This window comes from Choristoneura fumiferana, chromosome 9 (assembly GCF_025370935.1).
Source record: "Choristoneura fumiferana chromosome 9, NRCan_CFum_1, whole genome shotgun sequence".
NCBI classification, from domain to species: Eukaryota; Metazoa; Arthropoda; class Insecta; order Lepidoptera; family Tortricidae; genus Choristoneura; species Choristoneura fumiferana.
This window is the reverse complement of record NC_133480.1, coordinates 3,699,177-3,718,206: the sequence shown is the minus strand read 5'-3', so window position 1 is coordinate 3,718,206 and position 19,030 is coordinate 3,699,177. Positions and strand designations below refer to the sequence as shown.

At 36.6% G+C, this 19,030-nt stretch overlaps 1 protein-coding gene across 3 annotated transcripts in view; it reads left to right on the top strand.

The window, feature by feature from the left end:
* LOC141430992 (proclotting enzyme-like) overlaps positions 1-19,030 on the top strand; it is a 44,282-nt gene that overhangs the window by 15,998 nt on the left and 9,254 nt on the right. For 2 of the 3 annotated variants that reach the window (XM_074091907.1, XM_074091906.1), the window contains exons 4-5: positions 10,875-11,048; positions 16,174-16,273. In XM_074091907.1, the coding sequence (XP_073948008.1) occupies positions 10,875-11,048; positions 16,174-16,273 (274 nt within the window). The remainder of the gene's footprint in view (positions 1-10,874; positions 11,049-16,173; positions 16,274-19,030) is intronic. The other variant, XM_074091908.1, reaches the window with a different exon arrangement.

Below are 19,030 nucleotides of genomic sequence, written 5' to 3'. Positions count from 1 at the left end.
CGTGGAACCATATCGAAAATACAAACTGAGACATGGATGCACAGAAAGAAAAAATCCGAAGGTTTTTTTAAGAGCTCACGGAGTGTACCTACATACATACATTAAACATACATTGCAAGTTAATTAAAACCTTTTAATAGGATACTGGCAACACTAACGCTGATGTTATCTTACTCATGACGTAGTGCATATTGCAAGCGCCCAGGCTATTATCGATGCATGAACTCTGACGATTATTCATTAGAATCTACGTGTACCCTGTTATGTCATATTCATGTATTTCGCTTCCGTAAACCTTTTAAACTAGAACACACTGGCGGCGGAGGCGGAGCGTTGTGGCGCGGCGCGGAAGCGGTACCGGTTGTAATATTCGCGCTAACATGAAAGAGGCCACACAGAATACCGAGCGGGAAATAAGCGTGGCGCGGTACTGTATGGCCTCTTTTACGTTAGCTCGAATATTACAACGGTACAGCCTCCGCGATTCGATTCACGAAGTTCATAAAATCAGAGGGTTTACAATCATCATCATCATCATATCAGGTGTAGGACAAAGGCCTTCCCCATGCATAGACCCGCGGCTTTAACTAGGCCTATATCCAACAGTTAGTAGAAATTATGATGATGTTGATATTTATTTATTTATTTAATTCAGAAACAAACAGTCGTTTTTATAAACATTCGTTTTTTAAACTATAGAGTTTAGAGTTAGAGTTTCCTTTACATTAAATTGCAGTGTATATCTAACAACGGCATGTGGCCCTGAGATAACAATCTTTTTTTTATACATTTAGGGGCTGTTTTACCATTCATTGATTAGTGTTAACTGACGGTTAAATGTGATGCCGTCTCTATTTGTTTTGTTCGAATAGACGGAGACGGCATCACATTTAACCGTCAGTTAACACTAATCAATGGATGGTGAAACAGCCCCTTAGGCTGAAATAATTGATATTTGTACTGTTTTGCTCATTTCAACCTGTAATCTATCTATCTATCTATAACAGCCCTTATACCGCTCGTCTTCGGACATAGGCCTCCTCTCTACTTTTCCAGTCTTGCCACTGCCACTAGCATCCAGTTTACGCCAACTTGTTGCCGGATATCGTCTGTCCATCTTTTTGGTGGTCGTCCTCGACCGCGGGTGCTGGCACCCTGTAACAAGGCTTACAAAAACCTGCTAACTTCGTTAGATACTTTTAACCCGTCACGCGTCCTATGGCATTTCCCGCGCATAAAAGTTAGGGACTAATGTAGAGTCTTGGACGCGTGGCGGGTTCACTGCACGAAGACTATTTTTAGAAGCATCGAGTCCCAAGCAGGTTCGCAGACCCGTCTATGATACTAAGAGGCAAAACAAGAATGAATTCGCACGGCATTGTATCACTAGCTTTTATTAAACTTGCCGCGTTCATATACCTATGCGAGATAGATGCATAGCAAAATTAGTTGCACTACCGCTACTACTTTTGACGAACGGATGGTCAAGGTGGTTAGAGAACCTGGAGGCGTAATGCCTAACGTTTCTGGGCCAATCAACTATTTTACCGACACTTTGGGCGTCCCCTACATTACCAAAATTGTCTCTGGCGTTACCAAAAAATCGTACTTCCAACAAGATATTTCACGGTTTAATAGCTTAAACATACGTAAGATGGCATGTATTCATGTACACCATTTATTAAATTACAGAAAAAACATGTTTACTTACAACAATCTGTAATTGTTTGAAAAATGACACGGACAGATTAGTGTCAGTAAAAAAGTTGATTAGCCCTTCTGACACTCGCGATCGCAATCAAATGACGATATGACATACAATAACTGTTATTTGATTGCGATCGTTAGGCAAAACAGCCTCTGACTACGAAGCTTGAGGTCGCGGGTTCGATTCTCGGTCGGGGCTGCAAATATTTGTATGAATAATACGAATGTTTGTTCTCGGGTCTTGGATGTTTAATATGTATTTATCTTTATACCTAAGTATGTTTATCCGTTGCCTAAGTAGTATCCATACTACAAGCTTTGCTTAGTTTAGGACTAGGTCAATTGGTGGCTATAAGTAGTGTCCCATGATATTTGTTTATTTATTTTCTTTACTAATTTAATTCAGAACTCTGCTAATAATGCTAATAAAAATTATAAATTGAACAAATCATAAACTCAACTGCTTTGAAAAAAAAACTAAAAAGAAAACACACGTCTATAGTGGTCTCTGAAGGAACTAATGTTCAACATTCAGGATCCATTCAAAATCGTGACTGGCTCGAAATTTCTTAGTAATGTGACTGTATACTTACTAAACAGTTCTAGACTACTACACTCTTTTTGTAAAGAAGTCAGGTTTTTTTTAACTCTGATAAAAAATATGCATAGTAACCACAATGGTAAAAAAACAATTTAATTTAAGTAAAGTAAAGTATTATGATTTAAATAAGCCACATTGTAATTTTTAACCGGGTCAAAGCCGATCCGAAGTTTGCTGACTAAGATATTAGGTACATGCCTAACGTGAAAAAATTGCAACTGGATCTTAAGTAGATTATTTACAATGTACATGTTATTAGGTCAACAATGTAGTCATCGTCTACTTACAACAAAAAAAATACAAATCATTTAAACTGGCGGCTTAATGCTGATTTAATTAATTAATTGGCGGAATCGTCGCGGACGACGATGATGATGATGATGATTATCCAATATCCACAATCTAACCGCGCTGTGATGAACGAGACGGTTTACCCAGCTCCTTAACCACGACGTTACAATCCCTTAAGCATTGTTAGTCTTTCCACTCAATTAAATGCGATAAAATGCTGGTAGCATAAAAACAAACGCTTACAAAATGAATCTCGAAGAACACTGTTTCGCCACCCATTGATTAATTTTATTTGACGGATAAATGTGATGCCGTCTCCGTCTATTCGAACAAAACAACAGAGACGGCAGACGGGGGTTAATCTTGAAACTAGTTGAGAGTGTAGTGTGAGCTGTGACTATGTCGCTTTATTTTATTTTAATGTATTTTTGATAGGAGCGATTTTAAAATTCGGTGTAAAATTTGACAGCCCATATACTAGTAGTGTGGTTTTGCAGTGACTCTTTCGCCAACAGGGTTGGTAAGCGCGGCCCGTAAAACTATGTCAAAAGATCAAACGAAAAGAACGTTAAACTATGTAGCAATTAATTAATATGAATATGAATATGAAATAAAACGCTCCAAGAGACGCAAAGGTCGTTTACCAACTGCGCTGGCGCAAGCGTCACTGTAAAACCACACTATTTGACGTTAAAAACTAGATTTTTAGGTTTCAGTATATAAAAAACCGGCCAAGAGCGTGTCGGACACGCCTGAAATAGGGTTCCGTAGCCATTACGAAAAATTAAGTAATATTTTTCCAAGGATTTCGTATTTTGTACGGAATGTTCCAAGTTTAGGTATATTTTATACCTTAGGCTGCTATTTACTCTTAAACTAATAATTATTCTCATGAAAACTTAACCGTTACAGTTTTGCTTGTAAGTTTGATATACTACTACCATCCTGTGTTTTTTCAAATTTTTCCACCCACCGGTTTCGATTTTAGAGGGGAGAGGGGGGACGCTCAATTTTAATGAAAATTTGCACTTCAAAGTTAAATATTTTGGAAACAAATCACTAAATCGAAAAATCGTTTTAGCAAACCCCCTAATTATTTTAAAAGACCTATCCAACGATACCCCTCACTATAAGGTTGGATGAGAAAAAAAACCACCCCCAATTTACGTTTATGGGAGGTATTATCAAAAAAAAATGTTTTGAAATTTTTATTGTACTATTTGTCGGCATAGTTAACATATATTCGTGCAAAATTACAGCTTTCTAGCATTGATAGTCTCTTGAGCAAAGCCGCGGACGGACCGACAGACAGGCAGACAGACATGGCGAAACTATAAGGGTTCCGTTTTTGCCATTTTGGCTACGGAACCCTAAAAAAGACACAGGCTTCAAAAGTTTTAGCTCACAAACGCGTTCAGAAAACGGTCGAATATTTCGTCCCCTTACAACCAGAATCGCTTATCTGCATGAAATGTAGTTCGAGAAAAACGCATTTAAAGGTTTGCATGCTCTAAAACCTATAAAAGCTAGTTATACTAAAAACGTCTCTGTGTTTCTATTTAGATAATTTATCCCTTAATAGGATAGGCTATGTTATTTACTCTATACTCGCGCCGAGTAGGTTAAAATAGGGCTTTTCTTCAAAGGTACTGCAGATAAGCGATTTTGCCTGTAGACACGTTTTTTTTTTATCTTCTAAACTAGCAAGTTTACGCAGATATATTGGATAAACTATCATTTTAAGTCCATAATTGAAGCATTTTTCGCCGAATACAGTGTTAAAATGCTTACATGTTTTATACAATTTAAGTTTTTAGTTAAGTCTCAGCGCAAATAAGAGGTATTGGCTGTAAACAAATCGGAATTTACCTCTTAAGCGCGCTTAAAAGTGCAAAATATTTCTAAGATGTTTTGACTCTAGGCTTTTTTTCTGTTTTTCTATCTTATATGCAATGTAGCATTATTCTGTTTTGTTTTTATCATTCAAAGACATATAACTTGTATTTTTCGAAAGAGTTCCATCAATCTATTTCAACAAATAGGTACCAAATAGCCCAAAAATATAAATAAATGAAAACTAGCGAGCTAAAGTCTTAAATATAGTAGTATATTTCTAGTATATGTGAGATATATTACGTTATTCCTTTAATATCATATGTGCTGCTTAATACATTTAATTATGGAACTTTTGATTACATGCATACAACAAAAACATATTTTATTCAAACATTTTAATAAAAAGGCACTTAGCGTCTCAAGGCTCAAAGTAACCACTGAAACAGTCATGAAAAAAGAACCGTAATGGTAATAACCATCAGTCTTCTTCTTCATCAAAACGATAACGAGCATGGATATTCAGGTTTTGATGAACTAAATAGAAAAACATAGGTATAACCAGATCCAGCAGACCGTCGAACTGAACCGCGAGTGTCATTTAGATACCTACTATTTACTACTTTGTATCGTAGGTACGTCGTATCATTGAATAGCTTATCACGGCATAAAACATTTACGTTGTCACACATTTTTAATGTTCTTGGCTTAATATTTGTATAGGTAATATTTTTATCAATTACGACATGTCGTCTGACTTTTTGAGTTTTGAGGCCTGTAACTTTGCAAACCAACCGTCGAACAAGACAAGCAACAGAAAATCGAATCCAAACTCTCTTTCAGTAGAGGAATTTAAACTACCTGCATTTTAAAGCTATACACTAATCCACTGCCAATAAGCGCAGCTAAAAAAATAAAGATTTAATGACTTTTTACAAAAAAAAATGTTATACCGGAGATTCACCATGGCTGGTTGCACTGGCCTGTGATGAAGACGTTATTGAGCGTGTGCCGGACGTAGTCACAGCTGAGACAAGCAGTGATGAAAAATAACCTTAATGGTAATAATCATCAGTCTTCTTCTTCATCACTGCTTGTCTTAGCTGTGGCTACTCAAACCAGCCACGGATAATTAATATTACCTAAGCCAAGAACAATGAAAATGTGTGACTACGTAAATGTTTTATGCCGTGATAAGCTTTCATTGATACGACGTACCTACGATACAATGACAATCACGGTTCATTTTGACGGTCTGTTGGATCTGGTTATATAGCCGCCTATCCATTAGAGCAGCCTCAGGCCGAGCCATATTTTGTCGGTTTTTTTGGCCGTGCTCAAAGGAGCCTCAGTCTGAGCCGTGCCTTTAGCAGCGTCTCCACTTGCGCGGACTCGGAGCGAGGCAGCCGCTCGGCCCGAGGCTGCCTCTAGTGGATACGCGGCTTATTTAGTTCATCGAAACCTGAATATCCATGCTCCTTATCGTCACCTGAAAAAAACACTGTTAAATTACGGCAAGTGAATCGCTGTTATACATAGATCTGTTCACTCACGAAGGCGCGCCCCTCCACAGCTAATTATTAATGTACACGAGAAAACCTCTTAAGTACTTACACATTGTCTTAGTCTTAGTGTGCGTGACTGACGGCACGCTTGCGACTGAAGCCACGAGGACAAGTTCGAGCTACGCACACATAGACTTGTCGTACGGATACGTTTAGGTACAATTACAATTATAGAATGTGGAGGGGCAGACTTTCGTTAGTGAACAGATCTATAATTACCTAAATAAGTTTTTAAAAATTACTTATTATGAATCGTGCTTTCAAGCGTGTACGAACCGACTAAGCTAGCCTACACAAAGTGCACACTACTTTACAATACAGCGCGAAACGTCTAAGCGATACTTAAGCGATTTTGGCTGTAGCGCTTCTTATGGTCGAAGCAAACATTGTTACAAGCAATATCGCCTATATTATATTTAGTTTGTTTTCGCTGTTGCAATAATTGAAATATAAAGTAACGCTCAACAGGCGAAACCTACTAACATTATTTTAGCACTTTTAGGCAGTACTCAAATTGCATTTTTATTGAAATCTTAACATTCCAAAATCGCTTGTTTGACATTAAAATATTTTTGCTGTTGTAAAATAAAAAAAATGCTGTTTAACCAACGCGTAGTTGTTTTTGGCTGTTGATTTTCTTAAAAATCGGCTTTAAGTGAGCTTAAGAAAAACGTAACTCGGTATTGGAGTATCGTACAGTAAAACGGGTTTCAACAGCATGTAGATCTTGGAAAGTACATTCTAACGATATACTTAACTCAGTTTTGCCCAAAAGTGACTTTAAGCGATTCTGGTCGTAAGGGGACGATTTATTGATTCATTAACAGTAGGCATGATACCTAAATGCAAACCTATATAAGAGAATGACTAATATATAAAATCGTTAATATTAAATATGTAAAAATCGACTAGTGGAACTTTAAGTGGCCAATCGAATTATTTATTATTAATTATTCTTACTTTCACTACCTATATTGTCTTTCTGCCTGTCTGTCCGTCTGTCCAGATACTTTTTCTCAGGAACGCGCTGCGTGGAGGTATCAAGCTGAAATTTATATTAAATACTCAGGTCTTCTAAATCAATGCAATCAAAAGATACAGTCATTAAAAAAAGTGTTTCTATACAAATTGTCCTAACCAAACAACCAGGTAGGTTGTCGTAGAAACTTTAAATTCGGTATGAAAGTAGCTTAAAGCAAAACCAATGACGTCTGAAAGGTCTAATAGTAGATTGTACAACAAGAGCATAAAACGAGCCATTTTACCCGAGACGTTCATATAGCCACGTCGAGGGGAAAATGGATTTAATGCTCGAGTTTTACACTGCTTTTCACTTCGATGGCGAGGAAATGAAATAGCAACAGTGGAAACAATTGTTCACTTACTATGCACCTTTTATTGTTTTTTTAATTGTTTTGATCTATTTTGATTGATTTGGTTGATTTTTAGTTTTATATAAACTGAAAATTATTAAAAAAGATTTGTAGAAAATTCTTTGTTAGTTCTTTGTTAGCTGTTTACACCTGATTGCCTTGGTCTTAGACGAAGATTTTATTTTATGCACTAGAACATAAAAAGTCATTTCATGTCGCCTAAATCTAGCATAAATACGAATTTTACGAACATGAGAAGTGTTTTTTTATGTCTGTTTGTCTACGTTAATAACCAACTAAAATGACACCCCACACTACGTAAATTTTGCTAACACTGGGTATTCATAGATACCTACAAATTCGTACGGAATCCTCTGTGCGCGAACCCAACTCACACTTGGTCGATTATTTCCACTTGCCTTGCTCCTATATAAAAATTGGCGATGACTTTTCAATTCAGTAGGTAATGCAGGAAAACTCGCAGCTTTTACACTTGGTTTGGATATGTATTTAACTAAATTTTTTTTTTTACTGCTTTATGGTGTGCAATAAAGAATATTTGTATTGTATTGTATTGTATTGTAAATGTAAACAAACTTCAGCTGCCAGGTTTGGTATATTCAAGGTTTTTTATACATTTTACTTATCTATCATATACAAACTAGACTAGTGTATTTCAATTCAGAAATGTAAATGTTTAAATAGTTCAATGGAGGAATTTCAATATTGTTTTATGATAGTTAAATACCTATCCAAACCAAGTATAGTACCTAAGGTAATATTTGTATATAAGATTAATAGCAACGTTCTAACTTCAGAGGCGAGTTAATTAATCAAGTGCTCTTTGAAAAGTGATCATTTACTTGCGGTAAAGTTACGTACTAGAGGTAAATTAATTGTAAAATCACGACTTAAATCAGAATTATAAAATATTTTTTTAAAAAACCCAGCTGACTTAACTAAAAACCGGCCAAGAGCATGTCGGGCATACCCAAGATGAGGTTCCGTAGCTGTTACGAAAAAATGAAGTAATATTTTTCTAAGAATTTTGTATTTTTTACGGAATTTTCCAAGTAGGTATATTTAATACCTCGTTAGGCTGCTATTTACTCTTAAACTCGTAATAATTCTCAAGCAAACTTATCCGTAATAATTGTTTGTTGTTAATTTGATATACTTACTTACTATCCATCATGATTTTTTTCAAAATTTTCAAACCAATAGTTTTAGAAGGGATACTTATTCATCCATACAAACTTTCGCGTTTATAATATTAAGTGAGTAAGATTATAATGCAAACGATTATCAACTTTACGCTGGTAGACCACATATTTAGCTGATAGTACCTACAAAACGTATCTCCCTATAAAGTACCTATTGTGAAAGTATCTAAACCCGTTTTAATTGTCATTTTCTTATCAAAAACTTGCTAATGATTCGTAAATTAATTGCGGCAATAAATAAAAACTTGAATCAGCCTATTCGGCTTGCTAACTGTATTATTTAGGGGTGGCTGGCTGGAAACGAGATACTACATTGTGCTGGGGCGAGCTGGGGGGCTACTACGAAATTCCATAATCGAAGCTCGTATCGTACCGCACCTCTCACGCTCGTATTAAATTATATAAGCGTAAGCGGGACGACGGCAAGATAAGAAATTCGAATTTTGCACTTCGTTCGTAGTATAGGGCTGGCCTCTAGAAATTAGGGTTTTCACAGAGGCGAAATATCGCTAGATGGCGTTAGTATCGTGAGGTCTGTTTGACGTTTGCTTGCAATGAGGGCTATCGTTTTTTGTCTCACTAGATGGCGCACTGTTGCGTGAGGTTTTTAAGTATGGCTTTCAAAGTCTGTTATTACGGGCGTGAAAACAAAGTTTAGATTAAAATCATATTTAATATACCTTAAAACCATAAAAATATCGAGCATGCCACAGTGTTGCATAGTCCCCGTTTTGTTCGGAAAAAAGGAAGGACAAAGGTTTCCGAAAGACAAAACTGTCTCAAAACACAGACATTCATTGCCCCGGAACGCATAATTGCCATAATTAATTTCAGGTAATGCAAAATATTCATAAAATTATTCTAATTATACATAAACTCGCGTAGCTCACCCAAAAACTACGAGATTTGACATTTCGGAGACCTCACGCTACACTAGCGCCTCTAGCGGCGAATTCATTCGCGATAGCCCTCATTAGGATCATCATCACCATCATCCCAGCCTATATACGTCCCACTGCTGGGCACAGGATTCCTCTCAGAACAAGAGGGCTTGGGCCATAGTTCCCACGCGGGCCCAGTGCGGATTGGGAAGTGTCCTAAAAATTCTTGTTAGTCCGTTAATTTCATTGTCAAAAAATATAGGACACGTATAAGAAACTCATTAAAAGAGACTTTTGAAAATAAATAATAACCAAAACAAACGCACTTGTTGAAGTTTTACTATTTACTAGATGATGCAAGAACAACATCGGGTACAGCGGGGGTAGCGGGCGGGAGGCTTAGGCTTCCCGTCAAGAAGTTTGACTTGTATTGTTTACGTAAAGGAATCAATTATGCCGAATATTCGGTTCGGTAAAAGTTTTGTCGAACATTCGGCCAAATATTCGTATTCAGTGAAACCCATGTTCGGCCCGTCTCTAATTTATGGACTGTTTCTTTAAAGTGTGATTTGAACAGTACGATTATCTATGTAACAATAGCATAAAGATGTATTACAACGTGTTACAAAAAACGCGTAAAAAATAGAATAAATTATTACCTACCTACTTAGAGCAAAAAATGAGTTTTTTGCTGTCTGTATTTTTTGTTGACTGTACTTGCATTGTCACCCAAACTACATTTGCATACCAAATTTCAAGTCGATGCCATTAACCGTTGAGGAGTTCCGTCCTGCGGAGACGATCCTGGTCGGACTACCAGGATGTCACTACCAGATTATGTACTGTCACGCAATTTACATAAGTATGCCAAATTTGAAGACAATCCAACTACTTGAAGTTGGTCGAATTTAACTTGCAAGATTTGACTATTACAGATAGACAATGGGACAGGTGAAATTAAATAAAACCTTGCAATATTGTCAACCCTACGTAGTAAACTATTTACCCATTTCCGCTTTACGGATATTTTTGTAACACTGAATTATGTATAATGTATATGATTATTTAACTTTTCTAGTAAGCTTTTGGTCCTTTCGTGTCTATTAGGTACTTAATACAAAAACATTCTGCGTAGTTTAAATTGTACTAAAAAGTTAAATAAAAGCTTTTAAAAATAGGGTTGGCATATCTACTGATATTTAATGATTGAATGAATGAAATATAATGATTTTTTTGTTTTCAGCGATAAAACACAAATTTTAACCCCTTTCCACTATACGGATATTTGATGAATGAATGACGGATGAATGTTTAACTTTATTTCTATTACTTTCCATGTATCTTCCTGCACCAGTTGTCGCTTTTAACTTGCAACTCAACCCCTTCCCGCTTGTTAACAGTGGTGGTGGTCAAATCCCAGCGCAGAACGTTGGCACCCAAACCGGTAATGGCATCGCGACTGGTACCCAGACTGGTACTTTTACCGGTAGACCGGACAACGGGCACCGGCTAACTACGGCGAGGCCTACTCGCACGACTACAACGAAGTACGACGACGATGACTTCAACGAAGGGTTGGTATTGTTTGCAGAACTAGGGTGAATGGTACCAGTCATAGACAATAACCCATAATGGATTTTTTCCACTAATCCAAATTTTAAGAAACCGGCTCTATTTTTTTAGCTTTTAGCACCCGTCCATATGAGGTTCGAAGAGGGGGGAGGGTCCGGAAAAATCACGAAACATTACAAGGCAGGAGGACAGGGGTGGGGTTAAATATATATAATGATATACTTTATACCTGTATTTTATTAAAGATAATCGTGATTTTGGGTAGGTGGGTCTTAAACCTCACCGCGTATCAGCAGGGGGGAAGAGGGAAGGGTTAAATAGTTGCTTAAAAACATCACGTAATTAATGGACAGGCCCCTAATGTTTAGATAACTGATGATCACAATCAGTAAATTTCATGAATGGTCCGCTATAAGGCGTTGAATCCTTGTTTTCCATTACTGTTCTTAACATGTCCATGATTGGTGCCGTCACTCTAATAAGTTTTAGCGAGAACGACTAACACACATTGCACGCACGCACATACATCCATACATCTTTCGGCATTTCTAAAGCCCTGTGACAGATAGACAGACAGACAGCGCAACCAAAGTTATACAGTCCAGTCAGCACTAGAAATTTATAGTTATTTCAGATTTTATTGTATACCTTCACATCTTGTTGAAGTTTTGATTAGTCAAAGTCAAAGTCAAAATATCTTTATTCAATTTAGGCTATAACAAGCACTTATGAATGTCAAAAAAATCTACCACCGGTTCGGAAAAACCTCTGCTGAGAAGAATCCGGCAAGAAACTCAACGAGGTATATATATTTTTTTTAAACAGATTTACAATATTATTAAATGATATGTATACATCACAAGTATTTAACACACCTATATGTATTTGACCGTCTAAAATGGTCTCGCCGGAAGACCAGCGCTGACTCCACTAAAGGAGTCCGCATTTTATGCTGAGGCGGGACCATTTCGGGCGCATATATATAAGTATACATTATTATTATTTTTCTCTTTTTTAATTGTGTTTGTGTCCCGAATAAATCTTTTCATTTTCATTTTCATTTTTTTTCAACTAGTACCCCATCGTAATTATACCGGGGAGGCCCGGTAAACAGGAGCAAAACAGGTTATTCTACTCAAATGGAACTTTCAAAAATTAAGTAATTTTATCATTATGTTTATTCCAAACAAATTAAATGGTATTTTTAATGTACCTACGGCATTGCATCCTATAGCCTAAATGACACGCCTGTCACGTAACAAAATGACGGATTTCGCAATACATTGCTTGTCCAATTAAACTTTAAACCACAATAAAAATCATAATACAAGTTATTTTCAAAAGTTGTAGAACTAAATTAGCTCGATGCAGAGTGGGAGCTGTGGTTTAATTTTTTGCTCATGTTACAAGGCCCACCTTGTATGGTACCATCCTGTGGCTTCAGAAATAAGGCATAAGATCCAGCGTTTGAATTGAAATTCCGAGACTTTACTACATTCCTGAATTTCCAAAAATTACATTGTAGTCTTCATTGACGTTGCATTATAAACAGCAGTGCCGAATTTCATTGATGCGGATGAGATTTCGAGATTTTATTCCGATCCCGGAGAATATCGGGATGATGATGATGATGATGTGATCCTGTTATCCCTCACTAGGGACACAGATTGTAGAAAAGTTTTCCATTTGGCTCGATCTTGCGCGGTTTCTTCCAGCTCTTCCCGTCCGAGACCAATTGAGCCAGCCTCCTTCTCAACTGATCGCCAGCACGTGGGATGAAAAGTAGTCTATGTTATTCCAAACTAGCCGTGACCCGCGACTCCGTCCGCATAGAATTCGGTTTTCACTGTCCCGAGGGAACTAAGCGATATTCCGGGATAAATCTATCCTGTCCTTCCCCGGAACGCAAACTGTCTGTATACCGAATTTCATTCATTTATAATATTAGTAGGTTGTCTGATCTGGACATACCTACCAAAGTTTATCCAATTCCGTCCAGCTGTTTTATCGTTTAAAAATAACAAACATACACACACATATAGGTAACTCACAAACATTCGCTTTTCTAATATTAGTACGATTTTCCTTCAGTTTAATAATTAAAGTAGTTATGCAGACTCTCGCTGTTTATCTTCCTTTAAGTGCAAAATTGTGTTACTGTTCCTGAAACAAGGTTCCGTAAATGTTACGTTAATGCAAGCCCTAGGCATGTGGCTCCCAAACGGTGCGTGCGCCTTGAGCCTTTACCCTAAAATGTATGTTTCAAATGTTTATTTTACCACTTTGAGCACGTACTTTTTTTTTATTAATTGTTTTAGTTTTTTAAATTTTATATCAGGTGCTTTATAGGACTAGAGCGTGTAGTGGGAAGGGAAGACTGACAGTGCCGGGCTCTTACCGGCTTAAAAAACCCGGGCTTGCACGTTTCCAACTCCCTGGAGCTTCGCGTACTTGATTATTACAGTGTCATTGTGACGACCAGATGGCATAGTGGTTAGAGAACCTGACTACGAAGCTTGAGGTCCCGGGTTCGATTCCCGTGTCGGGGCAGATATTTTTATGAAAAATACGAATGTTTGTTCTCGGGTCTTGGGTGTTTAATATGTATTTAAGTATGTATCTATCTATATAATTATATTTATCCGTTGCTTAGTACCCATAACACAAGCTTTGATAAGCTTACTTTGGGACTAGCTGAATTGGTGAGAGTTGTGCCGTGATATTTATTGTTTATTATTAATATTATTCTAGCACTAACAGTTGTAAGCTAAGCCGCGGGCAAAAGTACATGACGAAACTATAAGGTCTTCTCGTAAGAATATGGAACCCTAAAAATGGCGCATTCGCCAATAATGGTTCGCCATCCCGCCTTAAAACCGTGTTGTCCTAATGGATTGATGCACGGCTTCTCAAGCAGAGAATCGTGGATATAAAATGCATAATCCTTAGAAAAAAAAATGATTTTACGTAATGGCTACGGAACCATTATCTTGGGCGTATCCGACACGCTCTTGGCCGGTTTTAATTTAAGATGTAACATTAAACAAGCTAATTGACCTATTAGCTTTTAACGGTCATAATCTTAAATTAATAACATTTTTTTTTTCAAATTATAAACAGGATATTTAAGCAATTAATCATGTTTGAGGTTTTCGACGCGGATGTAGAGTTTTAAGGAAGGTAGTTACTAATACACGGAGTCGTTAATTAACACGTTACTACATTAGCGAAGACTTTCTAAAGATAATTTAGTATCGATTATCGTTAATTAGCTTCTATATTTGCGGCATTAAGACAGTCGCCCACTCCATATAAACTTGTCCCTGCTTTCCTCCCCGGATAGGATCTCTACGATCCGCACAGCCGTAGCAGACTAGTTGTTTGACCTATCTCCTCAAGCAAAGGTTCGTAGGTTCAAATCTCGTTCAAATACAGGCTCGCACCTTTGGCTTTTTCGAAATTCAAGTGTGAAATTTCATTTGTACCATAAGCTTCACATTATGGAAAACATCTTGAGGGTATAATGCACAAACTAAACAATTCCATGGTGTGTATGAAGTTCCCAATCCGCACTGGACCCGCATGGGAACTAGGTACAGCCCCAGCTCTAGCAGACCTGGGTATTTGATATTAATTGCAACTTGATACCTGTAGGTACTCCTGAGAAGGCTCTTGATATACAAACGGACAGCCAAAGTAATTCTATAGGGATTCCGTTTATGACAACCTGAAGTACGACGACTGACTGTATTGACGACTCTGAAATAGGGTGGTTACCCTTTTTAGGGTTCCGGAGCCAAAATGGCGAAAACGGAACCTTTATAGTTTCGCCATGTCTGTCTGTCTGTCTGTCCGTCCGTCCGCGGCTTTGCTCAGGGACTATCAATACTAGAAAGCTGTAATTTTGCACGAATATATATGTAAACTATGCCGACATAATGGTACAATAAAAAAACCGAAAAAAAAAATTTTTTTAGGGTACCTCCCATAGACGTAAAGTGGGGGTGATTTTTTTTTCTCATGCAACCCTATAGTGTGGGGTATCGTTGGATAGGTCTTTTAAAACCATTAGGGATTTGCTAGTACAATTTTTCGATTCAGTGATTTTTTTGCGAAATATTCAACTTTAAAGTGCAAATTTCATGAAAATCGAGCGTCCCCCCCTTCTAAAATCTAAACCAGTGGGTGGAAAATTTTGAAAAAGTTCAGGATGGTAGTTAGTATATCAAACTTTCAAGGAAAACTATAACAGCCAAGTTTGCTTCAGAATTATTAGTAGTTTAAGAGTAAATAGCAGCCTAAGGTATAGAATATACCTAAACTTGGAATATTTCGTATAAAATATGAAATCCTTAGAAAAATATTACTTAATTTTTTCGTAATGGCTACGGAACTCTATTTTGAGCGTGTACGACGCGCTCTTGGCCGGTTTTTGTACCATGCGTTCCGTGAATAAACGAATGATTTATTGATTCATTCGTTCATTCATTCACTCATTCATTCAAGTCAAATATCTTGATTAGTTTCCTTATTTAGTAAAAAAAATCCTTTTCACACCTCTCCTTCAAAAAAGTAACTTTTCCTCCCTGACGAGAGGGAGCAAAGTGCAACTTTTCTGTTCAAGGCTTTTCTAAGTGTTTTATTGCAAATTGCATTTTTTGAAGTTGATAGTTGTAAAGCCACGCCATTTTCTATGCTGGTTGTTCTTTAATAATATTTAGAATTGTTTTTTTTTCAAGTTTCTTAATGCTCGGTGTGAAATTTGTGTCCGGGAATACACATTTGCTCGCATACTTTCATGCAAATAGCTTGCACGCTTGTGTCACATTTGTATGAAGGTTGCTGGCGCTGCCAAGAGCGTAGTCAGCGGTATCGGCATTTTTTTTTAAATATTAGTTTTTCTTTTACAAATAATATACAATTTGCAAATGTGATGAAAAACATTGTATGTCACAAGGGCGGTACTAGAATTACGAACATAAACTCATTAAAGCCCTCAGTCTTCGACTTCGGGCTTCTAATAGACTCTCGTTCGTAATTCCTTATTTACCGTCCTTAAGACACAATGTACTAATAATGCCCTAAAATAAAGCAGTAGCCTCATGTTTGTTTGTGTACAAATTGCAGGCATGATGACTACTTCGGCGGCGGGCGGCCTACCATCAACCTACCCAACAACCCGAGCAACAACAATAACAACAACTATGGAAACAACAACAACGCGCAGGTAACTGTTACCCATGTTTGGGTAAAGTTTGAGAGTGGTTTAACTGTCCTTTAATTAAGATGCCTAAAGTATGAATTGCAACAAATTACCTACTATAAAGATAACCTATCAAGATCGCCCATAAAATCTTCGGTTCAGTAATCTCTTGTACATACGATTTACAGAAATAGACTAGAAACTTGAAACTTTGAAACTTTTAATTTTTTATGATTGGTTATTTGGAGTCTTTTTGTATTTTTTTATTTCAACTCCAAATTTTGTTACTTTTACGGGTATCCCGTGAAACCATATCGAAAATACAAACTGAGACATGGATGCACAGAAAAACCAGAAAAAGAGACCAGCGCTGGGAATCGAACCCAGGTCCTCAGCAATCCGTGCTGCGTGCTATAACCCCTACACCACCGCTGGACAGGAATTTAGACACGAATTTTTCCTATGCATACATATCTCAGGTTGCTTATTTCTACTACGCTACTTATGCAGCAGCACTAGCGACATCTATGTTTTCGCTCTCATCGAGAGACGTCACATTCTTTCGGAACCAACCGCTCACCCAGACAACCCTGGGTTCGATTCCCAGCGCTGGTCTCTTTTTCTGGTTTTTCTGTGCATCCATGTCTCAGTTTGTATTTTCGATATGTTTTAATTTTTTATTTATCGATTTGTATGTATTAGTTATTTTTTTATGAGTTTATGTATTATATACCTACATTATTTAAAGCACTGTAGCTTCCACTGTTTTTGACTCTTACTCACTATTTGTCGGTCCCTAACTGTTTGCTTCTCTCATCCCTTAAAGGGATAAGTCCGCCTTTGTACATAGTAAAGTTTGTCAGTCGTTTTTGTTTATTTTCTTTTGTAGAATAAAGAGTTTACATACATACATACTTGGTATGGATGATTATACGTCTGTAAAAGCTTGTGTTTAACAAAAACATGTTGTGTTACGGATCATAGAAAGAAGGTACCTAACTCTGCCTAAAATAGATATCTACCTACTCTGAAATATCTCCCAGCTTCTACAGCACAAGATACAGAAGACGTTTAGTATTCTGTGCAGTGTTTTCGTTCAAGTATTCATCGGCTGCGTGATCTTAATCTGTTGCCGCAGATCGTTGCTTTTTCCTTGAAATGGTTGGACAAAAAACTGTTTAATATTAATTATATTCTGCGACGCGGGCGTCTCACCTGCGCAGTGAAACTGTTAACAGTACGTTGCAAATAAGTTTCCTGTTACAATTAGGTACTTTATGTTATTAACTAGCTATTAAGTACAATACGATACAAATATTCTTTATTGAACACCACAAATCAGTAAAATAAGTTTACACACACACAAAATGCAAGGTAGGTAGACAATAGGTGGTCTTAATAACGCTAAAAATCAATTTCTTTCAGCCTAAGAAAAATACGTCAAAGTAGGTGGTGGAAACTAATAAAGTAGATTGTTCAACGAGGGACTAAAACAGGCCATAATGACACGAGATGTTTAGTCACCCGAGCAGAACGAGGGTGTCTATATTTCGAGTGTCATTACGGTTGTTTAGTCTCGCGTTAAGCACTCTACTTTTCACTTTGAATGCGAGGGAAAAAAACGACGTTCTATACAAACATTACAATATTACTTTTTACAACGTACGCTCAATACGAGTAATGAAAATTTGTTTAAAATTCAAATAGCAAAACAATTAGTTCCGCGGTTTTTTTCTTTTTTTCTAGGTAAAGTGACGCTTTAAATGCTTGCACTTTTAGCTAACAGATTCAAACTTGAAAACAATTTTAAAACTAATTGCACTATGCAAACATATTAATTCATTCTAAAATGAATTCATCTTTAATATAATGAAATATGTTTATTTTCGTAATCATAAATTGTGATTCACGAATTTTTTTATATATTTGAGGTTATTATCACGCCATAAAAATTGTCTATACAGAATCAATCAAAATGCCGATAATCCTTCATTCACAAACACCGTGACTGGCTGTTAAGGGGTTTCCAGAGTAAATTAAAAAAATAGCTTAATCCCTAGAGATTAATAAGGAGTTTTACTCAGACTCCGATATGCAGAGACTAAAGTAACATTTTAAGAGCATGAGAAGTGAAAAAACTATAATGTTAATATAAGTTCAGTTCTGAACTTGGCAGCGTACCTATCTAATAAAAAATAAAGTACATAATTTACGATCGTCTTTTTGTATTTTTTTTAAGTTATTTTTGTTAGCTCTACAAGAAACCAAGGCTTGAATTGAGTATACTTGTCTCAACTTGCCAAGTTTGGGAATAAATGTAATATAAAAAATATACACATGCTATTCACATAAAATATCAATAAAAATTGTCAAAGGGCCGTATGTGAAAAAGGATATAAAATTAAGAAATATAACCGGAACAAAAAATAATACAGAAGGATCGGCCCTTCCTAAGAATAGGAAGAACACGAAACCTACAAAATATGACTGTCATCGGATTTGTTGTTGAAATGTAGTTATTGTAGTTTTTCTTTTAGGTACGTACCTACCTACTTTGATGTGTTTTTACAAGTTTTATTATATTTCAATGTCCGTATCTTGTAAGTATGTAGTTGCTTTCATATTTTTCTTACTGAATTTCACTTCTAGAGATCAATTTAACCTGAAACCAGATATATCTAGATGTAGTTTGAACGTCAGTCAACAAGAAGTACGTACAGTAAACAAAAAATAATTTTAATGTTACTTACTTACTGGTTCTTTACTTCTACTGTGATGTTT